This window comes from Camelus ferus, chromosome 12, assembly GCF_009834535.1.
Source record: "Camelus ferus isolate YT-003-E chromosome 12, BCGSAC_Cfer_1.0, whole genome shotgun sequence".
NCBI lineage: Eukaryota > Metazoa > Chordata > Mammalia > Artiodactyla > Camelidae > Camelus > Camelus ferus.
The window spans coordinates 59,693,141-59,708,469 of record NC_045707.1 but is presented as its reverse complement, the minus strand read 5'-3'; the positions used below and the strand labels follow the sequence as shown (position 1 = coordinate 59,708,469).

The following is a 15,329-nucleotide window of genomic DNA, read 5'->3' as shown; positions in this document are numbered from 1 at the left end:
AAAGAAAGATACTTAGCTAAAGATGAAGGGGAATTTTGCCTCTTCTTGAAAGTTATATTATTAGCCTTTTTTTTTTTTTTAAATCATGATGACTGCTAGTTTTGTTTAAAGTATTTGTTCTGGAAATACTAAAGTTGGAGTCTACCAGACTGAGGTTAGAAGCATTTTCTTTGGCAGCAAGAAGACACTTTTATAGAAGCCATGCCTGTACTTGGGGTTGCCTCAAAACTGAGGCAGCCAGCTGTTGGGTCAAAGCCTGTTCATACTGCTCTTCCGATACCAAATCTTGGCACTACTGGGTCACAGCACTGTTCTTCAGGACCTTTGGAACTTACTGAAACAGAGAGCTCAATGCTTTCTTGTCAGCTCACATTACACTCAACCTGTGAATTTGAAGAGAAGAAACTCCTCCAAGGAAAAACGAAGGAGACAGAAGACAGCAAGGTTAGTGGCTATGGGTTACCTATAGACTTACAAAGCTAAAATGCAAATTGCACTTCAGGTGAACTATAAAGCATGTTGTGAAATGGGGAGCAGTAGGGGAATACTGGTGTAAGACAGTAAGTAGTTTATATAGCTGAAAAGCTGAATATTTAGCCTATCTAGAATTGTATTTATAGTTTATAGTTGTTGTAAAAGTTGTGAACCAAATTCTTTGAATATGCATATGGTATCAGTACTGCTTACTGATAAAGTGCCTCGTTAAATCCTAGATCTCTCTCGTAATCATAATCATAACCAATCACAAATGTGAGAAAAGGGGGGCTATTTGCATATATATTATAATGTAAAAAAAGATTTATTTGTAAAGACTTCTGCAGACATCATCACTTTTCTCTAAATGCCATTTGCATTTTAAACACTTTCTGATTGAATGTGTGAATCCTAGACGGCTTAATTCATTGCATTATGAAGGAAAATGAAATGTTATTTTCCTTGATACTGCACATTTGTCTGGGTTTTCACTTGTAAATTGAAACCCTACTGTTTAACTTATTACTGACATCTTTTTCAGTCACTTAATTTATGACATTCGTGAGCAGTAGCTCATAGATCTTGGTTTTTAAGCCATACTACACTCGTTTTCTCCAGATGCTGTAGGGTAGCATGGCCCTTCCATTGGGGAGCTTCTTGGAGATTCATTTGTACCTTGATAAATATCACTTTTTAATGCAGTGTTAACAGTGATGTCAAGCATTACAGAGTCACCATTCTCTCGCCTCTGGCTTCTTAAGGAATGGTTTGATTTTACTTTCTCATTCCAATGTAATTTAAATTAATATAAGAAAAAAACCTTCACATGGAAATTAACTCTACAAGTTAAAGAGAAAGTCACCCTTTTTTGTCTGAAATGTCCACTCCATCTGTCCTCACCTGTTCAAATCCTCTCAGGTGCTGCCCAAGGCAGCTTTCTCCAGAAAGCCTTTGCTCGTTACCCTTTGCTCTTTCCCTTCTTTTCTCTCCTGTGGTTCTTCACCTGTGCTAATACTTATGGCACCTTAATTTCTACTGTATGTTAATCACCTGAATAATTTCTTTCTTCCCCACTAAATTGAAAATATATACAAGCTAGGGCCTTATTCTGTGCTCCAACACCCAGTGCTTTATGCATAATAATTAAATAGTAATTAAATGGATTAATGTATGAATGAATGAATCAGTGAATGAACAAAAAATTATACTGAGAAAGATTTAGTTAAGTTCAAGAGTCTCTTTGGATCATTCAATCTGCAAAACGTCAGGTCTGGAATGAATGAATTCTAAATGACTTATAGTTCTAAAATTATATTATTCCTTTTGTGTTTTAGGAAAGCATTGTCTATGCAAGAAATGTCAGTTAAAAGAAAATAAGTAATTTTAGGCTTAGAGTTCTCAGCATAATTCAGCATAAAAGTAAGGAATTATAAATTATCAACAAAAGACTAAAGTTATTTAACTTTATGCAATTAACTACAAGCGAATGTCACAGCACTCTGTTCTAATATTCTGTGTACCCACAATGACTTGTCTGGATTCGATGGAAGAAGAGAAACCATTTTTCTCTCCTGACCATGGCTAGCATCTCTGCAGGTTTAGTCAAACCTCCACTTTGATAAATGGCCTTGGCCTAAGACTTGACCACTGTAAGGACTGTTTTCAATAGAATTTTGGTTGATCTCTTTGGTTAGCCAACATATCAATCATACATCTGATATTCCACTAAGACTCTGTGGTAAGCAATGTTGTATTTATAAGGATGTTTTTACCATGCCACTTATCAGATTAAAAGCTTTTTCAAACAAATGTAAAGAGTGTCTGGTCAGCATTTCAGAATATTCTTAAATGTTAGGAAAGGATATTTAATGATTTTTATAAACTTTTGAAAAAACAGAACTCAAGAAAATAGCAAAAATGATCAGGGTAGTTGTGTAAGAGATAATGAGATTTGGCTGCAAATGGTAAAAAAAAAAAAAAAAAAGTCAACGTAACAATAGTATAAGATAGGAGTTTATTTCTTTTTCATGTAAAGGATATCTGGAAGTAATCCATCCATGACTGGTAGGGTGACTTCATGAAATTGTCAGGGAATGAGGCTCTCTTTTTTGCCTACCATCATCAGTTTGGTATCCAGCTCTAGGCCTTGAGTGGATAATTGAGTTCCACTTAATTAAAAGGGCACATCCTGTTTCATTAAAGATTTTTCCTCATCCAGTTGTCCTGTTTATAGTTCCAAGGCTTTATCTAGTTGCAGTAGAGACTGGAAAATGTAGTTTCTTCTAGGCAGCCATGTGCCCAACTAAAAATTATGGGTTCTATTTCTAAGGAAAAGAGACCATGGAGAGTACCCACAATAGACGACTGTCATTAAGAAACATTTATGTGGAGTACTGTGCTGGTCCTTGCACCAAACAGCCTCCCAGTCTGGTTAGAGAGAACAAACCTGTATATGACAGTGTCAGGAATGTATCTTCCGCCAGGCACTCCCTTCTCGTACGCTTGTTTTTGATTAGTGCACATGGCATCATTCCAGACATCTCATCTTGAATTCCTAGTCTCATTTCTGGTGACATAGCTTGCTATCTCACATTCCATAGTTTGCTGGAAATTGGAGATTTTTGCTTCTGTATTACTGCTTGGATTTCTCCCCTTATGCACATCCTCATGCTTTGGCCCTTGTTAAGTTTTCTGTCAATTATTGTAATAAATCCAAATCGGTCTCTTCTCCTCTGGTTCTCCACCACATTCACTCAGCATGTTCACCATCCTGCTTATGGGGATAAAAAAAAAAAAAGTTAGTTACTTCTCAAGTCTTAACAGTTTTTTCATTCAGGCATTTCAGTCTCCTAGTTGTTGTCACCTCTTCCATGATAGGCCTATCCAGCTACTGTGTGTCTCCTTCTTGGGTGTCCCAACTTTTTCAGACTATTTCATCTCACTGCTCTTTTTTTTTTATAGACATATAGTTGCTATACAATATTATATAAGTTACAGATGTACAGTATAGTGAGTCACAATTTTAAAGGTTATACTTCATTTATAGTTATGATAAAATATTGTCTCCATTCCTCATGCTGTACAATAGATCCTTGTAGCCCATTTTATACCTAATGCTTTGTACCTCGTACACCCCCACTCCTATGTTGCCCCTCCTATTTCCCCCTCCCCTTTTCTTACTGGTAAACACCAATTTGTTCTCTGTAACTGTGAGTCTGCTTTTTTGTTATATACACTAGCTTGTTGTATATTTTTAGATTCTACGTATAAGTGTTGTCATATAGTATTTGTCTTTCTCCGTCTGGCTTATTTCACTTAGCATAATCCCCTCCAACTCCATCCCTGTTGCCGCAAATAGCAACATTTTGTTCTTTTTAATGGCTTAGTAGTATTCCTGTGTGTGTGTGTGTGTGTGTGTGTGTGTGTGTGTGTACACATATATATACCACGCCTTCTTTATCATTTGTATGTTTATAAACACTTAGGTCACTTTCATATCTTGGCTATTGTAAATAATACTGCTGTGAACATTGAGGTGCATGAATCTCTTTGAATTAGTGTTTTTGGCTTTTTGGGGGTATATACCCAGGAGTGGAATTGCTGGGTCATATGGTAGTTCTATTTTTAGTTTATTGAGAAACCTTCATACTGTTCTCCACAAGGGCTGCACCATTTTACATCCCCAGCAACGGTGTGCGAGGGTTCCCTTTTCTCCGTATCCTCACTGTTTGGTTTTTTTTGTTCTTTTTGATGATGGCCTTTCTGACAGGTATGAGGTGATATCTCATTGTGGTCTTAACAGATAAATAACTTGAGTTACAGATGCCACGTCAGATACATTTTTAAATTCCGCCATGACATCTCAAGGACTTACATTTTCTCTAGCTATCTTTCATTCTGATTTCTTACTTTCCTTGAATTTTCTAGCGTCTCTCTTCATACAGATTTATTTTTCCATTTTTCCTGGGTTTTCACCCAAGTGAGAAAAAGAGTCACTTTGCTCTGGAAACTTTACTTAAGAATCTGCAGATTAAGATTTAGAGTATTTTACCTTGTCACAGTTCAGCAAGTAACATACGGTTGAGCATTAGACATCCCAGTTCATGAAAGTTCCTTGGCCATACCTACCACTGACAACTGGCTTTCACTTTTTAATCCCCAGCCTCCTTTCAACTTAATCTGCCATCTAGCTTTTACCTCTGTTCTCATTTCTAACTTCTTTCCAGACTTGAGCTTGCTCAACTCTTTCTTCTTAGATTATCTGTGCAAACCCAAGATCCTTTTTATATTGCTATAGAAAACAGTTAATTTTTTGAGCATCTATCTTATCCTTTATAAGAAATTTCTCATGTTATTCTTACAATGTGTCAAAGAAGGCATTGTTATCCACATTAATAGAGAAGTAAACTGAGGCTTGGATAAAGTGGGAGACACTTATAAGATCAGACGGTTAACTAATAGTAAAGAAATCCAGAACTTGAAACTAGGTTTGTCTCTACAAAGCCTATTTTGGTCTTTTACATACTCTCTTCATGATATACTTGCAGCATTTTTTCTAGTTACACCCTTTCCTCCAAATTTTACCTACTTTTATAGACTTACTTTGAAAGTCAAAGAAAGGAATAACTAAATTGTTAAAAGGAAGGAAAGTTTACATCCAGTTGGGGAAATATAAAGAAAATTCTTGAAAGAATAGTGGCATTTGTGTACATGGTAGAATGGATGTCTGTTTGATGTTCTTACCCTACTAGTTGTAAGGACAATCAAGATAGAGCTTATTTCTTACTATTTTGTTCATAAGTGTTAACACTAATGCTTTGAAAACAGAAGAACTCAAAAGCATTAAATGAAATTTTTAAAAAAAACAAAACAAGTTGTGATATAGACAAGCAAATATGTTGTGGGTAATATTGCTAATGAGGACAATTATTTTGTAGGATTTTAGGTTTGAGAAAAATCCTATCTGGTTGAAACATTCAAAAAAAAAAAACTTTATCAAGTAGTTGGAATTTAATGGGCAGATAGGACTCAGATATAGAGAGGAAAAAGCATTCTTTTGAGTGGAAAGCTTCATAGAAGAATACCCAGTGAGAAACCATCAAAGTTTGAACAGACTATTCATGAAAATGAACAGTTTGGGGTCAGATTATAGGTGTAGGCAGACTTCGTGAGGAAGGCTGTAATGTAAAAATGAGACAAAATTACACTGTCAATGACATTTAAGAGAAATCCTAGCAGAAAGGGACTAGTATTAACTAATGTTTATGGAGGCTTGCTATATGCCATGTGCTGGATCAAGCCCTTCATAGAGTATCCCATTCAGTCCTCACAATAGCCTTATGATCTAGACATTGTTATTATCCCCATTTTACAGATGAAGAAACTGAGGCTGAGGGTAAATTACTTGCCAGTAGCTTAGTGTGGTAGAATATGGATTTAAACTAAGACTGTGTGACATTACCCTTAGCCAATACACAACACTGCATCAGTGAAGAGTTCTGCTGCTGCCAGGGGGAGAGATGAAGGGCTATTGGTTGACTTGACTTCTATACATATATTGGTAAGGTTTGTTTTAAGTATTTAATAGTATTGCTAGTGAGTTGCAAATAAATGATAAGTGCACCCAAATGCCTAGCATGATCAGGGGAAGACAATTAAGTTGATCCATGCTCTCTACCGAACTGTTTGAATAACAGAAATAAAGAAAAGAAACCCTATGACAGAAATATATAGCAGCAGATGTCAGTGAAGTAGATGGCTGGCGCTGGCCTCCAGCTGTTTCCTTCATGGAGAAGATGCCTGATTGCTGAGGACTGTTGACACTCCTGTGGGCTTGCTCGCATGGTAGCACTTCCAGAGCTGGCCAGGCCCACAGCTGCAGAGGTCAGCCCTCAGGTCTCTGGATGATTCTGCCTGCTCTCCCTGTTTCTGCTGTGCTTGCACATTTACTTATTTGCATTTAAAGAAACATGATTTCTTTTTCTCATCCATGCTCCCAAGTGTCATAGTTAAGCTGTTAGTGGCTGTTTTAATTGTTTTTGCCTTCGTGGTGGCACTGGTGTGAAGAATGTTGTAATAATCCTTGAATTTTAATGGTTTCTCTGTTGGCGGAAGACTCAGGTTGTCAGTATCATACATTTATTTTCCTTAAGTAACGATTTGTAGAAATGTGCAATCTGGTACTATCATCTATTATTTTAGTGTGTGCTTTACAGAGTCTTCAAAGAGTTATATTTAATGCTTTCAACTGTGAAATTACCAAAGATTCGGGTAGAAATTCTATTTGATTAAATGTTGACAATCTCATACAACTTTTAAACTGTTCTTCTGCTAGTGTCAGTATTAAGTGTGTATTTGATGCCAATTGGCTAAACATATTCTTCTTAGTTTCTTCCTTTCCAGTATTATAGAAAATTTTTCTTCCCTATAATAAAAAGGAAGGCACCAAATATATATTTTTATGGAAATATAAAATCAATAGGTACATCATTAATTTTTGAACAATTAATTGTTTCATGGTTGGTATTTATGTTATCACATCTCTAACAATTACTCTGTCAATCTTGAACCTAAAATATTAGGTGGTATAATTAAAAGAACATTCAATTGGGAGCTCGAAGAGCTAAACTTCTGCTAGATTTTGAAAAGATCAGTCAGTTAAACTCTCTGAACTTCAATCTCTATATCTGTTTTTAAAAAAAAATGAAAGAGGAATGAAAACAGTCACTCTTGATAAAATTTTTCTAAGGCTGATCTTTTCATTATTTATTCCCTTTCTTTTTCCTGATTTTGTCCTATCTGTTACCACCTTTCTCATATTTTTTTCAATCTCTTCCTCTCCGTTGGATCCTTTGGACCAAGACTTTTCAACCTTGTCACATTTTGGACCTGATAATGCTGTGTTGTGGAGGAGCAGTCTTACTATTGCAGAATATTCAGCGTCATCCCTGCCATTATCTACTACATGCCGGTAGCATTCTCCAGTTGTGACGACCAAAAATGTCTCCACATGTTGTGAAGTGTATCTATGAGGAAGGCAAAATCACACTCAGTTGAGAAACACTGCTTTAGGATCAGCTTCCAAAAATGCTCAGATCTTTACTGTTTTTAATAATAATAATTTCCTTCCACTTGCTTCAGATGATCACACCATCTTTCTAACTTTGCAGATACCATTTCTCTAGAGAGTGGCTTGTGTCCATTGCCACTATTGCAAGCTTTACACTTGCTTTGCTTTTCTTGATTTCTGACTTCTGTTTTCCTGGAGGTTTACCAGTGACTTTTAAAAAGATCTCTCTTCTCGGTTAACACTTACCTCCTGTTTCCATCCTGTTTGCAGGATTTGACATTTGCTGACCCCAGTTCTCATTTTGGAATGCTCCAATATTTACTAACAAAGTGACCCTGGAAGTCATTTAATACTTAAGCCTCAGCCTCCTTATCTATAAAATGAAGAGAGTAATATAAACTAACCATATAAAATTGTTGTGAAGAATAAATGAGATATTGCCTATAAACTCTTTGTCAACAGTGTGCCTAGTACACAGTGGGTGGTCAACTTATTACCTGTTATAACACTATAAAAATATCTAATAGTTTAATTCAAAAATCAGTAATACTAAGAATTGGTAGTGGATCAAAGGAGACACTGATTAATTTTCCATATATGGGTAAAGTAACATTTCAACCATGTTTTCAAGGATGAATTTGTTTAGTCAGGTAAATATGGAAGAAAGAACATCTTAGATAGAATAGCATTTACCAAAATAGGAAACGCTGTGCTGTGTTTGGAAAACTACAAATTAATTCACCAATCCTAGAAAGTAGGATGAAAAATAAGAGAGGTGAATTTGAGGTGAGGCAACAGGAAGATGGCATTAAATGCCCAGTAAGGAGTTTGGACTTATTCTGTAGAGGATGGGGGAAGGATGCAAAAGTGACTTGAGTAAGTCTATTTCTTTTAAAGCTGGGGATGGAATGAAATATGGAAAGATCCAGTAAAAGGAGAGTTCAAAAATACAGGTGAAAATGAGAATGTAATGAAGCAAACTTTTGTCTAAGACACCAAGCTCAAGAGCAATGAAAGAGGGACAAATCTAGTCAAGAAGCTGTAGATGTTTGGATTAACTTATTAATTATCAGCAAATCACTAAATTCTACGTCTTGAGGGATAAGCACATTTTTTCTTTAAACAAACACTTGCAGTTTATTTGGAAAAGATAATCTGTGAACTTGGTACTAAGTGGCAATGAAAACTAATGATAGTCACTAATGCTTTTTGAGTACCTACCGCATGTTGGATGCTATGCCCAATTTATTGTTATTCCCATTAAAGATATGTAGAAATGAGCTCAGAGAGGTGCTAGGGTAGGGTGGGAATTCCACCCTTGGTCTCTTTGACTCTGAAGTCCTGTCCTTTCTTCTCAGTCTCCCTCTCTGTCTCTCTCTCACACAACAATTTACAAACCACAGTCAAAATCATTGCTACTCTTTCCTCTTTTTGTGGGTTCTGAGTCACATAGTGAGAAAACAAAACTGAATTCTTGCAGGAGTGCTGAATGAATCTCTGACAAATTTCCTTTGAAATCTCCTTTCTCTCCAGCCTTTATTTACCGTTGCTCCATTTTTTGCTATAAGAAGTGCTTTTCTTTGGATTCCTAGTCACCAGAGCCAGTAGAGAAATTCAATATCTGTGGGAGAGATCATTAATTGGACACATGGTACAATTTCTTTACTGTTCCCAGAAAATGGAATGATTTGTTAAAAAGTGTTGCAATTCTGCCTGGAGATAAAGTCACCAGATCAGAGGGCAGTGGCAAAAATTTACCTAATTTCCCCAATAAAGTAATGATAAAATCTCCATCAAAGAGAAAACGCAAAGAAACAAAACAACAGGCCATCTCTTGTTGCTGTATTTTGATGTTGTAAAGGACTCTTTTGTAAAACTGAAAACCTGAGGTGGCGGGTTCACTATCTCCCATTGCGACATGTGTTAGAGTAAATTTTGTAAATGATCAAAATGGCATTGTGTTAGTTTTGGTAATGCTGACTTCTCTAACAGCTAACCTTAAGTCTCAGCAGCTTAACACAAGAGTTTGTTTTTTGTAATTTTGTCTATTCCAGATAATCAGGGGTTGACAAACTATGGTCCATAGGTCAAATCTGGGTTGGCACCCAATTTTATTAAGTAAAATTTTACTGGAACATAGCCGTGATGTAATGTTGGGTTTTTGTTGTTGTTGTCTGTGGCTGTTTTTGTGCTATAACAGCAGAGTAGAGTAATTATAACAGACTGTGTGGCCTGAAATATTTACTGTCTGGTCCTTTATAGAAAGTTTTCTGACACTGGGTTATGGTGATTCAGGAAATCAGATTTATTTTTAGCTTGTGGTTTCATCACCCACCTCTAGCTAACCATCAGTGAAGGAGAAAATGGAGGATTGCATGAGAGACTTGTACCATTTCCACTCAGTTCTCTTGGTCAGAACTCAGTCGTATGGTGATACCTAATCTCTTGAAAGGCTAGGAAGTATAATCCAGCTGTGTGCCCAGAAATGGTTTGGTGAACTATTAGCCAGAATTTAGTTTGCCAGTGACTACTTACTTAGTCAGATGTTCAACATTTAGCAAAAAATTATCATATTGAAAATATTCTAAGGTGCCCAGAAGTGTCTTTCAGATTGTCAAAAAGTTGTCTTAAATTCTAAGGACTTGTCTTTAAGAGCAAAACGTTGAATGAGTGGAGGATCATAATCATATTCAAATTACTAAATGAACAGAAAGAAAATATCTTGTAGTTAAGTCTGCTTTTAAAAAACAGACCAGGCCCACCTACACATACGTATCATTAAAAAAAGCTCGCTGTGGTCTCAGGACGCCTCGGGATACTTCCCACTTTATGATTTTGCTAACCACCTTCAATTTCTCCTGTTCCAACCTGCCGATCCAAACTTACATCCTAAAAGCACCACTCTCCTGGGCCTGTGCCCTTGTTTCTATTTGCTTCAGTGCTCAGCTAGTAATGTTCTTCTCTTGCTGGACCTGGAAACTTTCCATCAAGCTGGGAGCCAGAAAGGCCAAGAGAGTGTCAGATCTGAATTCTCCAAGTGAAGTTTAAACTATCGGGCTGGAGTTGGGCGTCACAGCAGGAAGGAGGCATTTGCTGGCTTCTCAATGTCACGTGGGTGGCAGCATGGTTATGTGAAGGAGCATCTGCTCCCTTGGCCTGGAGACACCACGTAGCTTCTGTCGGCACGTTGCAAATTGGTTCCAAAGGGAACCTAGTGAGAAGGTATGAATGGGTCATTGGCAAACCCACCACTCGTATTGAGGGAAGCAACTCATAGTACAGTCCTTTCAGACCTCGGTAAGCAAATACAAAGAATGGTGCAAAAAACAACCTCTTTTTGAATGCTTGGTAAATTTCTAGTGACTTAATTGGTCTTTAGATTTTGTTGTGCAACTGGGATTGTCATCAAGTTTCTACTTCTCTTTGACGGTGTTTACTGTTTAGCTTTAACATGGATCAATTTCGACTGCTCACGTTTTAGACTCTAAAAAATACGCAAATAATACACATTTCTCTTTATTGCCCCCGAATGCTTACATTTTTAATCTTGCCATGCCTTTTTTTTTTTTTTTTTGACTTTTTGCTGAATTTCTATGGAGCGATATTTTTGCCAGAACCTTTTATGTTATTATTTTGACCCATATATTTCTTGGATTCTGTTTTACATTTCCTTTCCCCTCAAACCATCTGCTTTTTATAGCTGTTTCTTCCTTCCTTTGGCTGGCTTTTTGATATCCACACTTGTGTGTTGCCTTCTTCCACTGAGCACAAACTTTATCATCTCCAACAATGTGTTCTCTCTGCTCTTTTCCTCTGACTCAGGCCAGATCTAATGTATTCTAAAAGGTTGCCATGTCACAAGTGTAAATCCCTTCAGTTTCCACTTCTGTGTCTACATCATGGATCATAGGTGACTTTTCTTATCTTTATCAATCAGTCTGCCATCAATTATTTATTGTATACTTACCATCTACAAGGCGATGTGTGTGTATGTGTGTGTGTGTGCACGCACATGTATGTGTATGAAAGCTCACTTTAACATGATAGGCTTTATGGGAAATACACTTGCAACACCTGGGACTATTTTTAGGAATTTATTGTTTTTGGCAACATTAAGTTCCTGTTTAATATACCTAGAAATATCAGAAACAATTATAATTCAGATTTTTAAATATCATAACTTTTATTATGCATTTGGGATATGTTTTATTTCAAACAAGTTTTTTTCTTTTGTATCTTTTGTTCTTTTTTTAATTAATGTTTTGGAGGGAGGTAATTAGGTTTATTTATTCATTCATTTGTTTTTAATGGCGGTACTGGGTATTAAACCCAGAACCTCTTGCATGCTAAGCATGTACTCTGTCACTGAGCTATACCCTCCCCCTTCAAACAGGTTTATTCTTTCCAGTTGTGACCATTGAAAATGTCCCCAGACATTGCCTGTCCCCTGATGGAGGAGAAATTGCCCTCAGTTTAGAACCACTGATTTAAATTATTTTTCATTTGAAAAAAGGATTTAGTAGAACTTAAAAAAATGTGCAACATATAAGATTTCAAAGCACGTGCAAATAAAATAGGATTATAAGAAGAAAAGAACAATAGAATAAGATAAAGCTAGAAGAAAGGCTGCTGTATGAAGTTTGTGCTGTGATGTCTTGCATAGTTGCTAGAAGTCATCTAGACATTGGGATCTGAACTTTGGAGCTGCGAATACATAAGGGTTAAGCGAGTGATGTTGTACTTAGTGCCCAAAGCATGAGCTGTTATTTCCTTATGAAGTTTACATCTTTATCTGCTTCTAGATGTGCAAGAAATATTTCCTGGGGGCATACAGAAACATTGCTATGTAATTTAAATAACAATTTTGTTGATAACATTCTTATTACAGATTTTACTTACTGTTTTCTCCCCTTACCCCTACCTTCTATAAGGAAACATTAAAATTTTTAAAGAAATTATGAAGTCTGCATAGGGTAACCAGCTGTAGTGATTTTCCCAAAACTGTCCTCACTCTAGCACTGAAATTCTTATTTTGGGAATCTCTCAGTCCAGGGGCACCCTGGGGTACTGGGTCACCCTAATTCTGAACCAGATTTTCTTATTTTTCTCTTTAATTTTATTTCACTTTTGTCAAATTATTCTTATCTTATAGTAGTTGAAAATATATTTTAAACTTATCCATTTTAAAGTACAACCTCATTTCATTAAGGATTCGTTGTCAGATATGGGTAGCTCTCTAGTTCGATTTAACAGAACATGTCCTTTCTTGAATGACACTTATCCTAATTAGAAGTAGTTTTTCTGTGGAAGTGCTAGTTATTCAAAGAAGAATGATTCCTTTTTTCAAGGTTCAAATATTTACATCTGCTCCTTCCTTAGCCATACCATTGTAACTAGCGTTGGCAATAATGAATGTCCTGTTCTTTCCTTTTGTGCAAAAGACTCATAGGTGTCAATAAAACAAGCATACTTAGTTCCCTGAGTTCATCAGGTAGTTTCCAACATCAGTCCTACAGATCCTGAGTTGAATTTAGAGATATCTTGAGATTGGTTTGTTTTCTCTACACCGTCAAAAACTACACACAAAAACAAGACTTTCCTTTTGCTTCAGCAGCTTGCTTCTCCATAAGACAGACAGGATGTGGTCTGGGAGAAAGTCCACACTTTAACAATAGACCATTGACAAAATGTTTGGGAAGTACAAAGAGGGAGAGAGCATCTGTCTTCACCCCGAATTATCAGAGGCATTTGTGTGTGTGTGTGAGAATCTTAGGTTTCAGAAAAATGTTTTTTAAGGTCACGCATTCTCCCTCTCTGTTTTTATTGGATAAGGAAAGTTGCCTTCAAGATAACAGCACATTTTCAATTCAGGCGAGGATTTGCATCACCCTTTGTCTGGTTATCCCAGGCAGAAAATGAATTCCCTCGGGCACTAAACACATTTTGTTTAGCTATTCGGTATGGTCTGTGTGAAGCAAGCTGAGAGAATTAAAAGAATGAGAAGATAAAAATCCAGCTGAAAGATAACACTGCAGAGGTTTCAACAGGAAAGAAGTCCTTGTAGGCAGAGAGTGGCCCAGATGCTGACATTATCTGCAACTCATTCTGCATGAAATATGAGAAAAGATGCTACTGGAATTATGGGTATGACCACACTGGTATATCCCTTTCTCTTCCGCAGCCTTCATCGAATAAATAGTAATTACATTTTAATTACATTTAATATTTTAAGGAGTTGCAAGAACGTCTTTGACATCTCATCCCTGTGTTCATTCAGCTGCATTTGTAGCTCATTTCAGCTTCCAGAGGAAAGTTCTTCAATATACTACCCAATCACAATGTTGGCTTGGATGAACGTATCCAGTTGGTGCAGCTGCCATTAAATTGAAAGGAGAGATAGAGTGAGTTCCAACGTCTGCCTTGTCTTTTGCTTTCTTCCTTTCAAATGCAGTTGTGTAAAACTTTTGTTCAAATGTCTAACCACCTGGATCCTCTCATGGACGTGTCGCTGACTCTCTAGAGGACTTGGCAGTGGGCACTTCCTGTTGTGCAGCAGGCTTTCATTTACAGGACATCTGTAATACCACCACATGAATAGTCATAAGAGCAAAAAGAGCCTTCTAATAAACGTGGTAAAACTTCAGAGCACATTCTAGAGACAGGGGAAAGTGCCCCAAAGCAGATGTGATTTAAGATGAGTAAGACATAAGTCAAGGTGCCGGTCTTTTACTCTCTACCAGAAAACAACACTTGGATTTCCTGGCAATGCAATTATGTAATGACTGTGGTTTCTTTCTGTAAACTGTGTCTCAGACAAGGAGGAAGAAGGCACCAAGTGGATTGTGTAACTTTATAAATAGAAACAGCCATGTTAAAATAACAGGACAGCTCTGAGTTAAGCCAGTGGATTTTGCTACTAGCTGCAAAGCTAGGTTACTGAATGAATATAAGATCCATTCTGTGGAATAATTTCTCAGGTTTGCCTAAACATGCTTAATGGGAAAAAAATCAGTGAGAAGTTCTTACCCTCCTTCCATTGTACTCCAAGTGTTTTAGTCAAAGTAAATCAAAACCTTTCTCTGCTGCAAATAGTCAAGTTGGAAACATACAGGAACTTTGTCCTCTACTACAAAAAAATAAATCATGAGCTCAGACCATTTTCAATACCACCATAATTTACTAAACACTTGGAACAGTTTATCCTGGGAGTGGCATAAAGCATCAAGAGATGCCTACCTTTTTATCTGTCGAGCAAAATGTAGGCTGTGTTTGCCATGTGTTCTGGGGCACTCAAGGATTTAAATTTCACTGCCGTCCTTTATTTTAGAGGGCAGAACCCAGGTAAACGGAGATAAATTTCCTTAAGAAAGACTGAAACCATCAGTCTTCTCAGCGTGATTCCATTCAATTCGATACATATTCCAAAAAAGAGGTTGTGCTGGGTTTGCCAGTTCACTGAGGTTTATAGATCATAAGTTTTGAATCTCTCAGGAATGATTGTATAATAGCAGTGTTTTCTTTGATTTTTGTGGCTATAAAAGTGATACTAGTCCTTCCTAGACACTGTTGACAAATTAATCTTCCCTAACACAGCTGGGAATCTTGGCATTCGTTCAAAGTTCTCCTTAATCTGATTGAAATGAAGCTTTTCATTTAAACTCTTACTTTAAGGAGGGACATATTTGATTCATGTTTGTATCCCCTGAGATCCTTCACACAATGTCTTGTGTGCAATAAGAATTTAAACATATTTGTTGAATTTTAAAAATTAATAATGATTTTTGTA

General features: G+C 36.7%; 1 protein-coding gene across 1 annotated transcript in view; it reads left to right on the top strand.

The window, feature by feature from the left end:
• Nucleotides 1–201: 201 nt before the first annotated feature.
• The window catches only part of NAV3 (neuron navigator 3), a 311,096-nt gene continuing 295,968 nt past the window's right edge, over nucleotides 202–15,329 (top strand). The window contains 1 exon segment of the mRNA XM_006179097.2: nucleotides 202–444. Within this exon segment, the coding sequence (XP_006179159.2) occupies nucleotides 202–444 (243 nt within the window).